The sequence below is a fragment of the Perna viridis genome, chromosome 5, assembly GCF_037379345.1.
Source record: "Perna viridis isolate PV_CMFRI_1.1 ecotype Kerala chromosome 5, ASM3737934v1, whole genome shotgun sequence".
NCBI lineage: Eukaryota > Metazoa > Mollusca > Bivalvia > Mytilida > Mytilidae > Perna > Perna viridis.
This window is the reverse complement of record NC_142449.1, coordinates 27,570,392-27,591,504: the sequence shown is the minus strand read 5'-3', so window position 1 is coordinate 27,591,504 and position 21,113 is coordinate 27,570,392. Positions and strand designations below refer to the sequence as shown.

General features: G+C 33.1%; 1 protein-coding gene across 2 annotated transcripts; it reads right to left on the bottom strand.

Annotated features, from left to right (window-relative positions):
- Positions 1 to 3,250: 3,250 nt before the first annotated feature.
- LOC148616915 (uncharacterized) lies at positions 3,251 to 13,612 on the bottom strand. Of its 2 annotated transcripts, none has more exons than XM_088584089.1 (6): positions 13,456 to 13,610; positions 12,134 to 12,651; positions 11,203 to 11,268; positions 8,974 to 9,060; positions 6,670 to 6,825; positions 3,251 to 5,962 (listed from the first exon to the last, which is right to left on the bottom strand). In XM_088584089.1, the coding sequence occupies exons 2-6, from the start codon at positions 12,581 to 12,583 to the stop codon at positions 5,753 to 5,755; spliced, it is 969 nt and encodes a 322-aa protein (XP_088440215.1). In that variant the 5' UTR covers positions 12,584 to 12,651; positions 13,456 to 13,610; the 3' UTR covers positions 3,251 to 5,752. The 2 variants fall into 2 exon arrangements, with proteins under 2 accessions (XP_088440215.1, XP_088440216.1); XM_088584090.1 differs by having other exon boundaries at positions 5,863 to 6,145; positions 13,456 to 13,612.
- Between the last annotated feature and the right edge of the window lie 7,501 nt (positions 13,613 to 21,113).

Genomic DNA, 21,113 nt, shown 5'->3' with positions numbered 1-21,113 from the left:
TAAATTAAAACTAAATTACAATATGAAAGAACATTAAAATTGTTTTGTTTGATTATGATGACATATCATGCCCTTTATTTACAATGTCGTAAATGCATATTACTGGTCTGAAAATCTACAATTGTAAAAGTTGACTAGTTAAATCTACGGTGGTTTAAAAATCAGATAATAAACATTTCATACAAGTACCAATACAATATGCAGAAAAATGGGGTAATTTCAGACATAATGCATAAAGAAAGTTTTGGTGCAAGGAAAGGTAATACATGCTTTTCTTACACTCATAGATATTCATTGTAATAAGCGATTGTTAAAGTTGGCTTAATTGACAAATCTTCATTAAATATACTTTTTTTTCAAATGCTTCTGCTGGCAGAAAAATAGAGTAACCTTAAGGTCTTTCCAATTTTTACATGGGTGGGGTGGGGGCTGGTCAAAATGTAGGGTGACCATATATCTTTTTTATGAGATGTCAAAGAGGTATCAGTTTTTTCCCTGATCTTGTAGTGGCGGGGTCATTTTTTGCTTTATCATTTATAGTATCTTGTATAAACTGAAAGAGAAGGGGTCATTATTTTATCAAGTCACATGATTCAGTCACTGAAGAATAATAAGAGCTCATTTAGGATGATTCCGATTTGAAAAAAAGTATATTTAATGAAGATTTGTCAATTAAGCTAACTTTAACAATCGCTTATTACAATGAATATCTATGAGTGTAATCATTCTTTTGTTTCTTTTTTGTATTCACACATCTGGGGTGCGTGTGACAGATTGTGCTAATTATTTACAAAGAATCTGACTCATGTTTATTTCTAGTCTATTACATTTATTTACCACTACTTGCCCCATATAATGACACCGCTAAGATAAACAACTAGTGCATGCACGGGTAGGAAAGTAAGCGGAGCCAAAGTGTTACATACTGTCACTGGCCATATTAAGAATACAGTACGAATTAGATATGATGAGCATGTATGATTTAGGTAGGAAAGTGCTATTTGAAGTCGTATGGTCCAATTTAGGATACATACCAATTCTTACTTCCGAAGAAACTAAAAGATTTAAAATAAGAATGAAAGCAACAGCAAAGCTGTCTTGTACTACCATAGTATATTAAGTAACAACCTTTAATTTTTCACGAAATAATCATCCAGCTAATTAAATCTGCATTTATAAGAGCTTGACTGACAAAGTGGCTCATGGCGCTGGATGTCATAGTGATACAAGTTTCATTTTTGCGGAAGAAACAGCAACAAATGATTTGAAAATTCTACAGTTCTTATATTGTTGGGATAATACATGTATGTATAATGAAACTTTATATGTTATATGCTTAGGTTATCTGCCCTGTATCAAACATGATCCGATCTAGCAGTGAAACAAATAGAGTCGTTAAACGCTCAGACGTATATAGGATATCTAATTTGTGTGAGTTTTATTGATAATTAAAACCCATTCACAATTAGACGAGTCATCCTGTACTACCATAAATCGTGTATTCGGTGACAACATTCGATCAAAACTATGAACAAGAATAATCCGGGCAGTGCAGGCTTTATTTTTATATTACCTATTTGGCGGGTGTTCTAGGGCGCTAGAAGTAATGTCATCATAGATGTTACATGGGTACAAGTTTTAGTCATGTGGTTGGAACATCTGTATATTTGACATTTTAATCGTTTGAAAGTAAAAGTGAGCTGTATTCTCAAATTTCCTTATCCGACAGTTGTTTTTTTTCTCGATTGTTTATACATAATATTGGCTTGTTGAAACAATATTCTTGTGTTTTTAATTAATGCTTTACTCAAAATGAATAAAAGTTATGGACTAATGAAAGATGCTATAAAAGCCCAAAATCGCTCATCTTGCTTGACCAGTAACATTCAATTCAATAAGCGGCAATGTTTTTTTTTCTTGGATGAAGATTTAAATCGCTCCTTACCTAAGGAACAATCAAAAATAATTTTCATTGAATATATCCAATAGTTTATGGGGAGACACGTTCTGAAAGCAATGCCATTAAAACCACAAAACGACGTAAAATAATATAACATTAACATTGCACACAAGATTATGAGAAACTTTTATACGCATATAGATACTTTTGCACACTTTTATCTATAAGCGAAAACCTTTTGTCTGATCCCTATGTTATATTTTAAGTAACCGCCACCGTTTTGTATGACGAATCACAAATTAATTCTACACAGAATACCATAAGGAACATTCAACCTAAGGTTTGTTCTAATTGGTCTACTAGTGTGAGAGGAGAAGTATTTTGAAGACAAATAACGAAAAATCATTGGAAAATAGCAATAACTCCAAAATGGCTTGGACAGATTTACAAGAAAGTTTGATCACAAATAAGATCTCATCATGCGGAATACTTTGCTTAACATGATGGTTGTGGAAATAAAATTATACAAAACCTGCTGTCTGATTCTTATGTTCTTCTTCAGGAACAGCTGCCGTGTTTTCTTCCTTTATCTGTTCTTTGCAGAATACCCTAAGGGACAATCAATCCATTTTTGTTGCAATTGATCTATTAGAAATTAGAATCAAGGGAAAAGAATCTTTAAAAATTGTTAACGACGACTACGACAACGCACGTCAAGTGATGTCAGTTTTGGGCCAATCTTAGACTTTGGGCCAAGCTTAGACCTTATGTGCTGAGTTCATCTCATGTGGTGGCATTTCCTGTATATAATTCTAAAAAGATATCTCAGTTTTTGTAACTGATTTTTTTATTGTCATGATGACAAAATTCATTTCTTTTGGTTAAGGACAATATTTATGTACTACATGTACAAAAAGCATCGATAAACTCTATAAATGTAGTATTGGGCTGAAGTCTAGTACTGTCCCTCTGTTTGCTTATTAGTATATCCATTTACGAGATGTTTCATTTTAAACACGAATGAGCATACATGGCCACACTTCCTAACATCTACTTGGTAAAAAGCTTCCCGAACCTCTACTTGGTAAAATGCTTCCCGAACCTGTCCAAATGATTAGCATTCATAAATGAAATTATCTATGATGTACATCTTTATATAATCTTTGCCTGTTCGTTGTTAAGTCATGACTATTGCGGTTGTTTATGATAATCCAGTTGGCCTTTTGCTATATGGACTTTCTTTTTTTTTTTGTTTTACCTTTTCGGTTGATTTACTCAGAGTTCATTAATATGCCTTATATTATTTGGAATTCTAGGAACAAAAACAGACCAGAAAGAATAAAAATAAAGCACTGTTTGCACAGTTTCATTAAAGTCCTGCCAAAAAAAGTATGAACAGCTTGTGAAAGTCAAATTTTGAGCACTTACAGTATCACATTATATGACAATAGATAGTACAAAATCAAATCAAGTCTTCGTGAATAAAGATGAATAAAGCAACATGGTCTTCCAATGTAAGATGTCCTAACAAAATGAAGTGCTAGACCATTAATGTATAGACAAATGTTCGACACGTGTCTGAACACACCTACACTTCACATATGTCTTGATTTTTCTTTCGGTTGTCCACTGAACATATATCTCCAACGAATTATCACAAGTGAGTTTATTACTCCAGATAAATCTATGATTGAAATATGAAAAAAAAACATCAACAAATACTGCATGTATACTGGTTAAGTATTTTTGTGTATTCTATTTAACACGAGAAATTAAATGTTACAATATTTTATTCAAGTCAATATGTAAACAAAAATAAAATTTTAGCAACCCTCATGTATAGTATATGGAAATATTACTCTTTTTCAAAATGCTCCCTTGCAGGTCCAGGTGTAAACAGAATAGGCCTGCAGCAGCGCTAAACTTATCGTAAAAGGCGACGAAATAGTGCTCAGAAACCTAGCCGGGGGCTAGGCCTACAGAGCAACTGGGATGTGCGCACCAGGTGGTGGAATGGGATACCCCTGGCGTGTTACATGATGGGGTTGCCAGGCTATAATACGGAAAACCTGACCGCAAACCATAGTGGTGCATCGTGTTGGGAAAGATGCCACATTCCTTGCACGTTAAAGAACCGTGCTGTGGTAGTAGGAGTAGGAACCTTTGCGCTCCGCTAAATTGCCCGACCTTACCCATCCCTCCTTTTTTTCTTGTGGCAAACGAAATTTATCGACCCTATTATCTATGTGTTCCATCCCTCTTTTCATTTTATCATCATCATCATTGCATGTTCATTTTATCATCCATTTCATATTCATCGCCTGAATATAGCTGAAATATTGCTGCTCGGGTGTTAAACACCAACAATCAATCAATCAATCTTGTTTTAAATGTTAACCATATAAAATATATCATAATACTATTCTTATCATTTTTTGTATTCCCAAATTATAGAAAACTATCATTTTTTTTTACTTTAAGTGCAATTGTGTGTAAATAGATATCACAGTACATATGTATTTTATCAAATTTCCAGGAGCAACCAGACATGGTTCCTCAGAAGATAAAGCTACTTACAGCCTGAGTGTTTTGATCTGTTTCAGTTTTGTGGATGTAGAATAATCTGTACAGGTCTACATTCGTACAATCACGTAATACTCAATAAAAACACTTAAATACAGTTATAAATCTGAACAAAATGTTTTTTAGTGGAGCCCGAGTTGTTCGTTTGCTTTTACCTTTGTTACTTTGTATGTATGATTTTAGTTACTTTATGTTCTTTGTTGTGTAAGTCTGTTTTCCATGCCTAGTCTTTGTCCCTGAATTACATTTTTTTTATTACCGCTATAACCGTGGTTCCCTTAATTACTCATGCATACAATAGCCTCTGAAGGCGACCACAAACAACAAGCGATTTGAGTTTACATTCCCTCTAGTGTGTACAATATGAATACAATACAATCATATTGTTTGTGGCATCGGCTACCTTCTCGTAGATATACTGCACAAATATTTTCAGTCTTCATGATATGAACAGACCATTTTCAGAACTTTTGAATGGGACGAATTTTCCTGAATTCCCAGGGTTACGTGACTTACAAGCCTTACAATCGTTCCCCTATACAAATTCTTGTCAACATATTCAGGTAGTTACTGTACAAATTTATCACACTATACCAATGATACCATTTGCTTGCAAGTTTATTTCTTTTAAATAGCATGTGATATGATATAGAATGGAGAATATCTAATAGTGATATATATGATGAAACTATATCATATTCTTTATACAAAATATACCTTTTTTATATGCAATTTTAGTGTTTTCTTCAATCTTATATCATCTACCCTTTTTTGCATGCCCTACATTGTATATCACACCCTAGACCTTTATCGCATACATGTACCTTATATCTCAACCGTCGACCTATACCGTATCCTAGACGGGTGCGGTATCAACCGTCGATCTATATCGTACCCTACACGGGTGCGGTATCAACCGTCGACCTATACCGTACCCTAGACGGGTGCGGTATCAACCGTCGACCTATATGCCCTGTGGTGTAGGAGTTTCGCCAATTAATCCAGGAAATAAAGATTTTGAAATTAATTCAGTGTTAATCAGCATTTAAACCAAATAAATGTAATTTGTAGTTGATTTGCTGACGTATTTATTTCCGATAATTTTACGATTAGTCAATATTCACAAAAATAGTAGTAGGTTATTGAGAAATTATTGTATTGTTACTTCAAACATATCGCGAACTTTAGGACTGCAAAAATAAATACACACAAAAATAAGTAGTTACATTGAGCATTAATATGTAAAAGGTACATAAGGCAAAAATCAATTTATTCCTTATATGGTGGAGGATCCATGCTAAGATTATTTGCAGCAGTCGGAAACATATTTCCACACAAAGGGTCTTGTAGATGCTGTTGGCTAATTGTATATTGCTGTCGTCTGGTACCCATTACAACCGGCTGTGTATTAGTTATTGGACTCTGTGACCGGGGAATCATTATCACCTGCGGATTATTTCTCCCGATGTAAACTAAACCCTGTACAATTTAATATTATGAATAATAAATAAGTGAAAGTAGTAGAACAAAGGAACAAAGTTCATATGAAATAAAATAAAAACGAGATTAAACAAAGAGGGAGGCATCAAATTTTCCGCTTTACGGTCTTCATATGGGAAAAACACTGGCTGAGAGCGATAAGAATCTAACTGCCAACCAAGCCTAAAAAGACCAACTAACCTTCAAAATATAGACCGTGAACTTTGTTTAGAAACCGAACCAAGTTCAAGTAAAACTAATTTTAAGATTGTAATAAAGAGATGCAGTCATTGAAACAATCATTGTGCGCATAGTTGAACAATAAGAATAAAACAAAAAACATGTTACAGAAGATAGGTAAGACAAAAATAGATAATTTGACTCATCTTTCTATTTTGTTTGATATAAGGTATAACGGGAGAAACTGTTCTGTTTTTGTTCCCTATTTTGTTGTTCTTATTTTTGAGTTTTTAAATTCCAAACACTATGATTTTTTTTTATTTAACCGTGGCACAAACATGACGTCATAAACACTTTTGACAGTCTCATGTATCTTTCAAAGTTATGGGACGCCAGGCTTAGATAATATCTAGAACGTATTTATACAGTGGTCAGTGGTAAGATTAAAAAAATAGTTCTGTTGTCAACTATGAATTGAATTCACAATAACTTGTCTTAAATGAAAATATTAATACGTGTTTTCCTACTTGATGAGCAGGGACAGTTGTTTCCCACTGCGTGCAACAACAGCAGTATGATGCCGAAACTATAGCCATGATGATTTCCACAAACGATAACGCTGCAGTAGATATTGACAATATTGTTGTTATGTCATTGTTAGGGGAAGAATAGAAAAAAGTTCCCTGTAATGTAGAAAGTTTGTATAAGTTTGTACACCTCAACATGGAAGACACATCATTTTACCACCTTCCTACTGAACTTATTGATATTTTGTGAGAAACTCTGTGAGTATTTGTAGAAAATCAGAGGACACTTGACCTGTCGGTACACCTGGTCCTTGCTCCTAGGTTTTTAATGGCATCTTGGTTCCTCGGTTAACTTTGTTTCCTTGTACGTGTTATTTCATATTATTTATTTATGTGTCTCCTTGGTTGTTTAAAAAATCAACCGACCAATATATTCTGGTTCCCTGGTCAATATCGTAGCGAACCTAGGATCGCTAAATATATAGACTCAGGTCACCAGTGACGGATATGCACAATATATATAATATATATAAATTGAAGCTTATAAAATAAAATAAAAACAGAGATGAAATTATTTAAATTAACTTTATAAGTGTGCATTTATATCGAAAGGTAATTTAAAATATTTGAAAAAAAAATTAAAATCCATTTTTCTTTTAATTTGAATATTAGAACGTATAAAAGTAAATAAAATACAGTTCAATTCGCTCACCAATCAAAATATAGAGGACATCACTGGTGGCTCGGGGTTATATTTTCGGGAAACTTGTGGAACGAAAAATTACCTGGGCTTCCAGGTTACCGACCAATAGTGTGTATTTAACATTTACAAGAAACAACTTACATATACTAGATATGATTTACATATTGATTTAAATATTAAACTTGCATTCAGAAGGATTGCATTTTTATATTATAATTTGGTGTAAAGACTACAGAATGAACAAGTTTTAAACAGACAATGGTGCATAAGAACCATTGGAAGTCAATAACATTCATTTGACATAATTATTAAAGTTTGTAGAATTTATACATAGATTGTATCTTAATTTATATCATGTTTGTAAGCTAGCTTAATCAAAGAATAAGAATGTACAACTGTATGTGTCTAATTTTGAAGCAAACAAGATTTTTCAGATGAACCAATGATGAAATATTGCAGAGAGGACTTGACCAAGAATCACTTCCTGTCGCAAACCTTCACCGATATTTGAAATAAATGAGTACAACTGAAATTATCATAAGAAGCAAACTTATAAAAGAAGATCGAAAAATAATTTTATCTCACAGAGAGTACAGTTATGGAACCAATTTGCGGGAAGTATTTTATCATCAATAGGTTTATATGAGGGAATGCGACACTTCCCGGCTTTATAAAAGACTGCTGACAAACGATTTCATAGTAGATAGACGATAAAAAAAATAATTTTATTGGTTTGAGTATGCTTGATGCGGTAATTATCAGAGTTCTTGACATGAAATGATGTTAATGGCTCGTTTGCTGCTGACACACGCTTTACACTTACTATTATGTCTTTCCTGTTTTATTCGTTCTTAAGTAGATACCACATTAAGTTATGTGGGTATCAAAACATGATGCAAATTATAAAAGAATATTTATTACTGTCGAACAGCTCTTAAATTTTAAAAGCTTTCCTTTTACAACATTGTAGTATACGATCCCTACATCTTCTTATTCCCGTATTCATCTTTGTCCCTATCTCAATTTCCCAAGAATAATCTCAGTATTATTATTTATTTATCATATCACCATATTATCAACTTTAATTTTAAACCATTTGTTTTTAAAAATTGATTTGTTCAAGTTGTCATATTTTTCCTTTCCTCTTTCGTCTACCCCAGACTTTTTATGAGCAACTCGGGCGGGGGGGTGTTTCTAGAAAAGCAGTAAATGCTTACCGTACCAGTGAACATGATCCATGCTCGCAGTGTTTTTAGTGGATTGCGAGTTACTCATTTACTGTTGTAATTTGTATGTATTATTTTAGTTACTTTATGGTCTTTGTTGTGTTTGTCTGTTTTCCATGTTTGGTCTATACCCCTAGATAACATTTTTTTTGACGTTCGCAAGAATCTTGGTTCCATTTATTACTCTTTCCCATTCTTGTTATTCTAAATCACCTTCTCTCAACACCTTGCCAATGCTCATTAATCTTCACAAAATTCTGCATTCCCCGTCCTCAAGTTATCATAGAATGAGAAGTGTATTACAGTTGTAGTACTTTATGTATTTGAGAAAATCAATAGAATAGATAATTAATTTGTCTCCGTGGCCTTTCTTACCATTAGCGATCCCACAACACCAAGGATAAATATAGTCGGGACAAAAAGTGATGCTCCTACGATACTGAATACCATAAATGATAGTTTCTGAAATAATAATAAAGTTTGGTATTAAACCGTCAATTCAAAATATCTTTTTTATATACATCATTGAAATATTAAATATACATATATAAAGCACAGTATAAAATATTTGTGTCCTATAAACGTACAATGAACAGTGAATCAGACCTGTAATTTCTGTTGTGAGCAATTGTCCATCATCATATAGCACAGTATAAAATAATTTTATCCTATAAACGTACAATGAACAGTGAATCAGACCAGTAATTTCCATTGTAAGCAATTTTCTTTCATCATATTTATGAGCTCAAGCAATTTAAGCAACTTTATCAAAGGAACATAACCCACCAACACACGACAACCTGGTTAGAGGTCTCATTGGTGAAAGGAAGTAAACATTGTTCTTTGAACTTTAACTAGTTCACTGTGGTAAGCAGCTTTATGGTTTTATATAAAATATCCAAGTACTCACCGTAGCTCCAACACGTCAAATATTTGAATTTGAAGTCTTCTTCTTATTATAAATTGGACAGTAAACAAGTGTGTCGGTTTGGAGAGTTAGTTTCCTTTGCTCAATATTGAAAAATTGAACTTATTTTTTTTTAAGTCACGGATACAAAAGGTGTATTGACAATTGATAAAGATAATGTTTTGGGGAGCACGGAAAAATTAAATATACTGATTTATTTTATAAAATCTTATTCGTTTTACAGTGGTACATTCACAAGGATTTCTTTTTTCATTATCAAGTCAATCTTTTTGAAATTTATTTAGCAAAATTTTAACATCCTTAACAAAATAATAAGTCACATATGAAATGCTTAATACCAGTATCTAATAAAAAAAATTATTTGGGTACAAATGTAGTACTGGCAAATTATTTTTTAAATGAGATAAACGAGTCGGATAAAATATTGGAAATGTAATAATCATAGAACTAACATGGCGGGAATTACTATAAAATTTTGATATTAGAAGATATGAAACGAGTAAAGATTCTTATTCGATATTTATTGTTGCCGATCGGAATGATTATTAAGAGTATTGTTAAACCTTTGAGTTATAATATAGCATGCTCATGACCCATTCAAAATTATTCGGCCTTTTATCTGAGCTACAGTTTGATAAGAAAGCCTAAATAGAACAGAATGAAATAACTCCTAGTCAGACTGAATTCAGGCATTTGGTAATTCAATGGTCCTATATTATTTATGTTTTGTTTACCGTCATGAGGTGTTTGTCATCTTTTAGAAGTGACGCAAACAATGTGGCTATATTTCAAATTTTGAACACGTGGTGCAATGTGCAATATTTAATAAGTATACCGTATATCGTGTACATTTTGCATTCGCTCTATTAATAGAGGCATTTAATTTAAGTCTTTATTTTTCGATTCTTCAGGATTTATTGAAGACACAACGCACGTAAATTATTATGAGCTTTCATTTCATGATTCCTCAAACCTCGCGAAAATCTCCCGCTATACGGTATTTTGTAACTCTAGATATAAGAGACTACCTACATGTTTTGTTTCAATGTAATGTTTAACTCATTAGGCAGTCAGTTATATCAGGAATGTTTTTGTTTAAAAAGTAAATAACTCAGCATTTATGTTCAATGTTCCTTAAGAAAGCAATCAAATCATGAGCACCTTTGAGTGTTCTTATTCTTTAGATTAAAGTTCCTGGTGCTTTATGTAATTTATTTCTATCTTTAAGTAGTTACAAACCAACATTCAGTATAAATCAATAAGTTTGTTCTCTAAGACGGATAATTTCTTTCCGGAACAAAATTGGCAAGTGCCAACCTACGCTTTACACGTATCAGAGAATACAATTTTGTTGCAAAACCAAAACACTGTGCTGTATTCATGTTTTGCACTTTCATTACTAAGGCTTTTTTTCTTTTGTTTTTGCCGTCAAAGTTTCAAAAGTGTAAGTGATTTATACGTATATTAAAGACAGTTCATCGATCTTTGCACTTCAATTAAAAGATTCTTTAAACAGACAAGCCGATTTCGATTACATAGCAGTTAGTTAAAATCCCAAATTTTGCTAACATTTACAAACCAAACTAGTGTCTAAATTAATTTCAATATTCAAAACGGCCTTTGTCTTTTTAGTTTATAATTCTCAATCAATAATTTTAAAGTTATTGTTAACTCACTAAACATCGCCAACTGCTCTGTCTCTTCCTGGTCATACACATAGGGAACAAGCCAGTAACTATGAACTGCAAAGGATAATTATTATCACATTTATTGTTTTCATAGTTTGATACGTTTTTTGTTTTTTTTGCTTTTTTTGCAAATACCGAAACACAACACAGATTTGTACAGGTATACGTATATATCGTATTGTATTGACTTTATATAGCTATCACAATCAAATCAATCGTTTACTCAAATACAAAATTGTTTAAAAAGGATGTAGTGTGTTATACATCTGAGTTTTACTTTTACATCTACTTTTGAACACACAATTACCACTTTTATGGATAGTGTATTGCTCTTGTTTCTATATGACAAAACATATTTGAAAAATACTCAAAATTCATTGAACCAATTTAATTTGTGTGCATTAGACGAACTGTTGCTGTCAGGCCCAAATTTACATTTGACATTCAATTAAAAAAGGGAGAGGTTATTGACAAAATCCTTTACATTACTGTCCATCTCAACATCTCTTTTTATCTTCCACCATCACACTATATGTGAATGAGTAATCAAGGGAACCAAGGTTATAACGGTAATAAAACAGACATAAACAACAAAGAACATAAAGTAACTAAAATCATACATACAAAGTAACAAAAGAAAATGAGCAACTTGGACTCCACTGAAAACTGGGAGCATGGACCAGATGCAATCAAACTCTGAAAATCATTTTTTTTTAATTCTTCAATATTTGATGTTAAGTTAAAGTATAGTTTTGATAGAAACAAAAGCAAAACGCACGTAATTTCCCATTCTCCTCCTTTCAAAATATCATCCTATAATACGAACGGTCTTTTCCCTATTTCGCATCTCCATTTTTTATTTCAATCAACGATTTACCACAAAACATTTACCTCATACAATGACTATATTTAAACTTACCCATCCTGATAAAATAAGACACGTTATATCAAAGGCGAACAAAGTGTCATTTCCTTTTCTATAGATGTCATAACACCGGTAGTCGTAGGACATATAATAAGAATATGTACAATCACTAGATTTCCTCACACTGTGAATGATGACACCAACAAGGCTCAGTAAGCACAATAAACCTCCAACCCCTATCTGAAGGCCACCAAGTGTTTTGAATTTTCTGACAGGAAAAACTCGTTCGTTAGATGAACTGTCTATGATCTGAGGAAAGGCCTCCTGTATCATCATCGAGGTTGTATTTATAATTTGTGTTGTTCCTTGATTCATTTTCGGGGGCGAGTTCATGCTCACGGGTGTTCCCTGAAATACAACCGATGGCGGTACTTGTTGAAAACCTCCTTGGAACGAGGTTGTTTCTTGATTTTGATGTGCTTGAAGTGGTAATTGCTGGTGCATCCTTTGTAAAACTGAATTGAAGTTCGTGCTAAGTATTGTAGTTGTAGGTCTACTTAAGTCTGTTTAGGCTATAAAATCAAATATTAATGAGAAGCCTATGTGCTTACAAGTAAAACATAAACTTAGAAAGAGTAATCAAGGGAACCAAGGTTATAGCGGTAATCAAAAGAATGTAATCAAGGGACAAAGACCAGACATGGAAAACAGACATACACAACAAAGAACATAAAGTAACTTAAATCATGCATACAAAGTAACAAAAGTAAATGAGCAACTCGGACTCCACTAAAAACTGGGAGCATGGACCAGGTGCACCGGTAGGGAAAGCGTCCTCTGCTTTTCTAGAAACACCCGCCGAGTTGCTCATAAAAAGTCAAGTCCGGGGTAGAAAAACGAGGAAAGGAAAACTATGACCCGTTGAATAAATCAATTTTCATAGAAGTTATGCAAAGTATCAAGCACAAGAAGTTAATGACCAGAATAGTTTCATCCGTACAGTGAACTCAGTAGAACTGGGAAGAAAGAATTGTAAATACGAAGAAGAATACGATATTGACAAATGCTTTTACTTGTTAGTTTTCTTATGTCAATTTTTATTTTTAGGTTAAAAAGCATAATAAAACAATAATTTCATGGCTGATTTTTGGTTTCAGAATTCAAAAATACCTATAATTTCAATATTACATGATTCGGTATGCTGCATACGTGCTTGAAGGAGTAACAACTCATCTGCTGAATTTGAACCAAATTTACAGAAAGTTCAAGACTCATAAATAAATTGAACACGTTTAACTAAGCATGGGAAATCTAGGTAGAAAGACTAGGTTAGTATAAGCATGCCACTAAATGAAAGAAAATAACACATAACTTACTGGTAAATAGAATTACAATTATAAACATCGATTTAACGTAACCACTGCATCAACACTGAAAATTTCCTTTAGGTTGATCGGTAACCAGGAAGTGTCTCATAACAAACAAGGCAGGTAAATGTACCTGTGTTTATTGCTTGCAAGTATCTTTTTCGTTTTAAATTCTTTTGTATCGTTTGTTTATAAAGGCATGTTTGTGTATTCAAATAATCGTACAACCGGTTTATTATTTACTTGATGTACTTGATATATGTTTTTATCTTAGTATTTACCTAGAAAATACAAGTGGAAGACATAACTTGAAAATCGGAATCTGTCCGACCCGTATCTCTTTTTGCCCGGGTCCGTCGCCATATATACACAATGTCACACTGTATGATTTTAGAGAGTGTAGGTTATGCAATCGGTTGATTGGGATCATGACTAACTACGACAACAAGAAAGAAGTGCGAAAAGACCCCATCCCAACACTTACAGTTGTAGACGTAGACTACGGAATGTAATCCAAGATTGATGTTTCTTTTGTTTGTTTTTTGTTTTTTGTTTGTTAAGTTATATCTGTGTAGAAGGGGAATACTCCAAATTATGGGTTCAACTTCCAAGGTTATAACGGTAATAAAAATAATGTTATCCAGGGACAAAGACCAGACATGGAAAACAGACATACACAACAAAGAACATAAAGTAACTAAAATCATACATACAAAGTAACAAAAGTAAATGAGCAACTCGGACTCCACTAAAAACTAAAAACTTTGAGCATGGACCAGGTGCACCTGTAGGGTAAGCATCCTCTCCTTTTCTAGAAACACCCGCCAAGTTGCCCATAAAAAGTGATGTCCGCAGTAGACAAACAAGGAAAAGATTTAATTGTTCATTGTATTTCTAACTAAAATCATACACACAAAGCAACAAATGCAAATGAGCAACTCAGACTCCAATATAAACTGATAGTATGGACCAGGTGCGCCGAGCTACTCAGAAAAAGTTAAGTCAGGGTTGGCAAAAGAGAAAAGAAAAACTATGACACGTTGAACAAATCAGTTTTCATGGCGCAGATGGATACACCGTAACGATCAAAGAGTTCACGATGACGACCATAAAGCTTTTGTTATGATGACTTCTATCTTGTGCAACATACCCCTGTTACAGAAGCCTATTTGTAGCGCGATACAAAAAGTATGGATAGTTTTGCCAAGGTCTGGCATAACGTATCAGTTGTGATATGAACACTCCATACGCAGGTGCTGAAGGGATTTTGCCACAGATGAAAGGAAAGTTCTGAATGAAAAGTCATCACGTTTGTCGTAAAGTATGGTCAATAATTTTCCTTTACCATCGATTTTTAAATGTAGGTCAAGATATGAGGCTGACAGTGTCTGTAGTATTCTTTATCTCAAGTTCTTTAGGGTAGATGCGATGTATCTCCAAATCTCCGAAATAAGAATTGTTTTAAGATAATACGTCATCTATACAGCGGAAACTGATACTAAAGGATCTAGCTAAACGATATTCCTTTTTTCGCATCAGACCAGCTATAAAGTCAGCCTCATAAGAGTGAAGGAATAGATCAGCAAGTAGAGGAACACAAATTGTTCCCATTGGAATGCCGACCTTTTTTTGAGAAAAAAAACGCGTCCACCACACTGGACAGATATGTTGTCGATTAAAAATTCCAGCATTTTGTTAATATCTTCTGTATATATGGAAGATTTTTTGGAATTATTTCTTTCAAAGTATGAGGAATCTCTAATAAGAACTATATATTTGTATCTAGGTGTACCATCTGTTTTGGAAAAACAACGATGTATAATGATTTTAACTGGGTATGGGGGATAGAAGTATACAGTGTTGAAAAATCATAGGTTTTAAAGTTATTATATTCTGATAATAGTCTTGAACTGATTGTCTCTAAAAGATCTTTCTAATTTTTCAGGATCCACATTGAATTTACACAACTACGGGAGTAACAAGTGTTGTGGTAGGACTGCTGACCCTCTTTGACAGATATGTGTATAGAAGGTAAAAGTTTTGAAAAATGTTTGGTGGTACATTGATCCAGCTATGTAACGTTGTTTGTATGGATTCTTGTGGAGTTTGGGAATCCAGTACATTGACGGTAAATCACAATCATCGTCCTTGGTAGACAGACCAAAAGAGGATAGCACAGATTTATGACTGTCCACAATCTCTTCTTTGGAGAGTGTGGTAGCAGTATAGGTCTTATCACTGGTATTATTTTCTACGTCTACCTCTGATAATAAACATTTTATATAAAACGTTTTGCAGACAAAAACAATGTTGTTTTGGACTTTGTCTGCTTTTACGACAATATATTGTCATATATATTAGACAATGTGTTTGCTACATCGGGGTCTTTGAAAACTGATGTAGCATTAGCACTCATTGACTTACTGAAAACTTTCATTCGTTTAATTATTTAAAATCTGCTCGGTGCATTTCTTTAGAAGACTTACTACAGTTTTTGATATATTATGTAGAAATTTAAAGGAAATTTTGGAAAATGTTAATGGTACCCCTCGTCTACTACCTTTAATACCTTTCGTGGTGATTTCATGAATGATATTTCCGCCAACACTTTTTATAACATTTGTTTTATCAATATTTATGTGTACGGGAAAGTGTCGCATTTACCTCTCAGATTTATTGAGTGAGCCTGCACATAAAAATTACACAAGAGGAATTATACAGATATTTTTGTTTGTAAAAACTTATATTGAATGTAACGTTTTTCAAAATCATGGATTTGATGCTCAATATTGTAACCGAACTTGCCATTAACTCATTTAAACTGACAGCTTATTACGTACAGCATATTCTAGCATATAAAAATAGGTGATATGGTATGGTTACAAATATAGACACTTATTCATCTAAAGCCAATCAATGAAAAAATAAATTGTTACTAGTTACCACACCATGTTTCGTTTGATATTGTGTTTATTTGCTTAAATGCGAGTAAATGAAATGTCTTGTTCAATAACAAAACATATGACCTATGTAGCCTCAAAATATTCAATATCAATTTTATTTAAACCCGAATGACTGTTTTGTTCTGTCTGTGTAGAAATGACATTAAGGCGACAGATATCATTTTCAATTGCGCACAACGGGCATCGAGTTATATTTCAACTAGACCAACAATTATTACAGTTACACCTTATTATGTGATGTAAGCATACATGTAATAGTTCAACAAGTATAAAGTAGTATCATGCATGTACGAATACTTTGATTAAAGTCACATAATTGTTTTCCCCATGCGATGACAATCTAAATTTCTTATCATATCACAAATCACGTGGATTCTGAAATAAAAGTACCATGGAGAAAAAACATTGCGTTGTTCAATCGATGAGAAAGTGTATAATAACAAAGGCACCACCAGGATGATTTATTGATCTTACGATAGTTGGTTCCATGAATCATTACTCATAGTACATTGATTTTTTTTACATAATAATCAGACATATATTTAATGAAGAATATAGTGACAAAATAGTTCTATGCAATTAAGTTGAAACTACAGCTCAGACTGAAATTTGGTAATTTGATATAACGGAGATAATCTTCGATTTTTCTATTCATACATAGATGGTGCTCAATAAACAATTTACTTGAGAGTTTTAACTTGATAAATATAGATCACTGACCTTATGGTAGTACACCCTTACTCTAGGAAATATATTTGATTCGTTCCAGTAAAAATTCTGAAATCTACATCAAATGATCATTCGTCATTTTAAAAACCAATATTATATAGATTATACATGGAAATGTCTTTATATTGTAAACTATAAAAACAGGTATAAAAAACTTCTTGACAACTTGCAAAAAGTTATTCTTATGTATAAATAATATATAAGGGGATGACGAATTTGTTTCCAGTATAATTACAATTAAATTTCAACTTCATGAAACTCAAACTCAAACTGTGTGTGACTCAAACTCGAGGCTAAAACAAGGCATGAAGAGCATCAAACACCGACGTTCATGTTTGACGCCCCATTAATTAAAGCTACAGACAAAATTTACATATCTCAGATTATTGTTTTTTGTAGCAGTTCTGTCTTTAAATGAGGGAGCCCTTTCCATTTTCAATTATTTATGATTTTTGGATGCAGAGAGGCCTTAAACTACTTTTGTATTCTAAAGCAGCTGGTTTCATGTTGAAGAGGCTGTCAAATATGTAGTGAATGTCCATTAATCGATCACAAGTAAAGTGGACTTGTATAAATATCCGGAGTTCAATATAACATGATAGTGGAGCTGTTCCTGGAAAAGTATTTTACTTAATGAAACAAGCACCAAAATTGGCATATAGCTTCCTAAGAATATGTTTGATTACAAACGATTGTCGGCCATTGACAATCTGCCATTTTCAAAATGGCCGATATTCTCTTTAAAAAATGGTGATTTTTGTCTTTATTGAATAAGATATGTTTTTTATATAATAAAGACTACAATATCTTCACCAATTATTGAATGATAAAGCACATGAATAATGTTATAGATGTTATGATATACATATCAGTACTGCTCATGTGCTATAACTGCACTGCATATGTGCTACATTGTAGAAAAACACATTTCCTTATCTTCAGAGCAGTTACAGCTGTATAAAGCTGTGAATAGAAGTCCTGATTTGGAATATTTACATTTGACAGAACAGTGTATTTGGCATCCATATTTAAGGAAACCTTGATTAGATAATGCTATTTATGGCAAGGATTTCCAATGTGGAACCCAAAGTCCACCATTTTTCTTCCATCCCAAATTCAAAGACGTTGGTAAATATTGCCATTTTTTTCGTCCCTAAGTATGTCTAGCTTGCAGAACAGACATGTTGTGTCAGGGCATCCTTTGACGGCGGAATACAACTGTATAGACGCTGTATCCGTGCAAAAAGGTCAGCTTTATCCACATTGCTGGTACAACTGGAGCAGTCGTATAAAGCAATAACTTCTTCCAGTACCCTGATATCATTTTCAACGCTATTGTCACATGGAGGATTCAAACTTTTAAATGTCTTTTTGCATTTTCAAACATATTTTAAGCATGTCAATCGTTCTTTTTCCCTTTCTAACAAATGTGGATACCGTGTCTAAGCCTGTAAGTGCATGAAAAAAGGTAATACTTTAACGTATTGAACCTAACGATCTAGAAATACAATGGACTGGAATCCATCTCAAGTCTTTTCCTTTACCAAATGTCATCCAAAGCTGAGCGATATTAAATTGATCAAACACAGCCATGCATATAACAACCACATCGGTATCGGAACTGATCATATTGGTTGATTTGATACCACATTGGCCTGAATGTTTTGCATGGAGGAAGTCGTATCTTCCTCTTCATGATTGCAGGGTACTCTCAGGTCAAAATCTATAACCTTATTGCAAACAACGTTTTCTTCCTTTTTATTAAACAACTACCCAAAATACGTTAAAATATACAAAAGAAAAACTCACCAATTGATATCAATTTAAACTGGGCATTACACGGGGCCAATATGAAAAAAGAGGGCCAATATGGATCAAATCATGGTCAATACGGCATCATAAATCTCGGTCGTTTGTCACCGCCATTTTGAGTTGAATTGGATTTCATGAACTCTGCAGAAACACAAAAAAAAATCTTCCATTTTATACAAAAAGGATATTTAAGACTGATTAATGCAAATAAACCTACATGTTCTTGGTAAAACACGAAAACAACTTTTCTACAAATCATCTAGTTGAGTAGGTTAATAAAATTGTCAATAAATATGTAATTTCATATTGGCCCTGTTATAGGTTTTGGGCAATCTTATTGGCCTTGTCAGCCGTATTGGCCCTCGGCGATGCCTTGGGGCCAATACGACCGCCTCTACCAATATGACAGACCTCAAACCTATAAGAGGGCCAGCATGAAATTACATATTTATTAACAATTAGTTATAACTACTACAACAGCTTTATTAATAGTTGACGTTGTCCTGTCTGCTAAGAGGCCGAAAAGCTCGGTTTTGTATTCGTTAAACTGTATAAACGTTTATCAAGATTTTTGTGGTCTAGAGTATTATTTCCGACCAATTTACGCCTGGACCCTCCTCGTTTCGCCCTTAAGGCTGTCTTTATAATATACATCAAAGACAAAATCAATCCTCTCATAGCTTTGCAAAGATATGAAAGATAACAATTTTGGTATAATCATCAACTTCTACCGTGTCTAGGCTGCATGCTTCGTTTTCACTAATGATGCACCATCAAAGATGTAAGACCAACGGCATTCTATTGGGATCTCTTGACCATATTTCAATATCAGCATCAACTGCTACTTCACACAAGAGTTCAGCATGCCATTTTGCAAAATAACCAAATTTTCAAATAACCAAATGATTATGAATCTGAATGAGAATGAGAACGGGGATGAAAGCAAGAAAAACGTCAAAAGTTTCATCATTTAACTTCGATTTAAAACAAATAAAACAAACGAGTCTTAGCGACCTTATGTTTTTGCCAAGATGGCATGAATAGACATGATTTTTAAGGTATATGAATTTTTTGTTCGTTATGAAATCTTTATTATTCTTTTAAATCATAGTTTCACATTGAAATTTCTTATATCTACTTATTGATAACTTCTTTCTAGGCACAGTTGTTTGGAAATATTAATAATATAAGATGGAAGCCATCACAATGCATGCATAGATTGTTCCGTTAATCTTATTACTTAGCAAGAACAAGTCATGCGTTCAAATGAGTATAACAATACTTCAAAAAGTTTTGGTCACTTTGATACAAAACGGTAAAATGGTGAATTTGTTTTTACTCTGATCTGACGTATGGTTGAAAAAAATAAAAAAAAATTCAATTTCGTAACTGAATTTCATTGACGCTTTGGCTTGTTTTATATGTGTAGTTATTTAGAACTGGACTTGACAAAACAGTTATCTTTTCTGTTTTTCACCTATATATTAACACATCAATAAAATTATGAATAGATGTAAACAAACGATGCAAGAAATCGTCAAAATAAAATTTAGGGACCTTTTAAGTATGTAGAATTTCGAGGCATGATGAAAAGTTGTTTCTTTTTTTAGATGATATACATTTTAAACAACCCATATTACATATGGTATTTAAGTGAAAACATCAATTTCCGAAAACAAGAGGTGACATGTATCTGATATGATCACTAGTGTGAAAAACTATCAACTTAAACTTGTGCGCGGAACGCAAAGATTGTTTTATCTCGATAATTATTTATCCTATATATTGTTTAATAATCTAAAGTTCTTTTTAAGGAAGTAGACCTAGGGCAAGGGACACAACTCTTTTAAATCATTAGACCGTTTGTATTCAGCATTTTACATCAATCTCACGTGAGCATCAAAGTAACTTGGACTGATTTCATTCTGTTTCAAGGAAAAGCTTGAAATACTTTAGTGAAATTGTCCCTTATCCCAGGTCTACCTCCTTAAATACACTAAAAAGTGTGATCGGCGAATTATAATATTTGTTTGTGTTCTTTATTTTTCTTTTATATGTTACGATCAATGATAATTACTGGATACTGATCAATACATAAATAAATCCGCTGTCAAAACAAGAAAGGCTAACATTTTTTTGTCTGAAATTACATATGCAGTAACG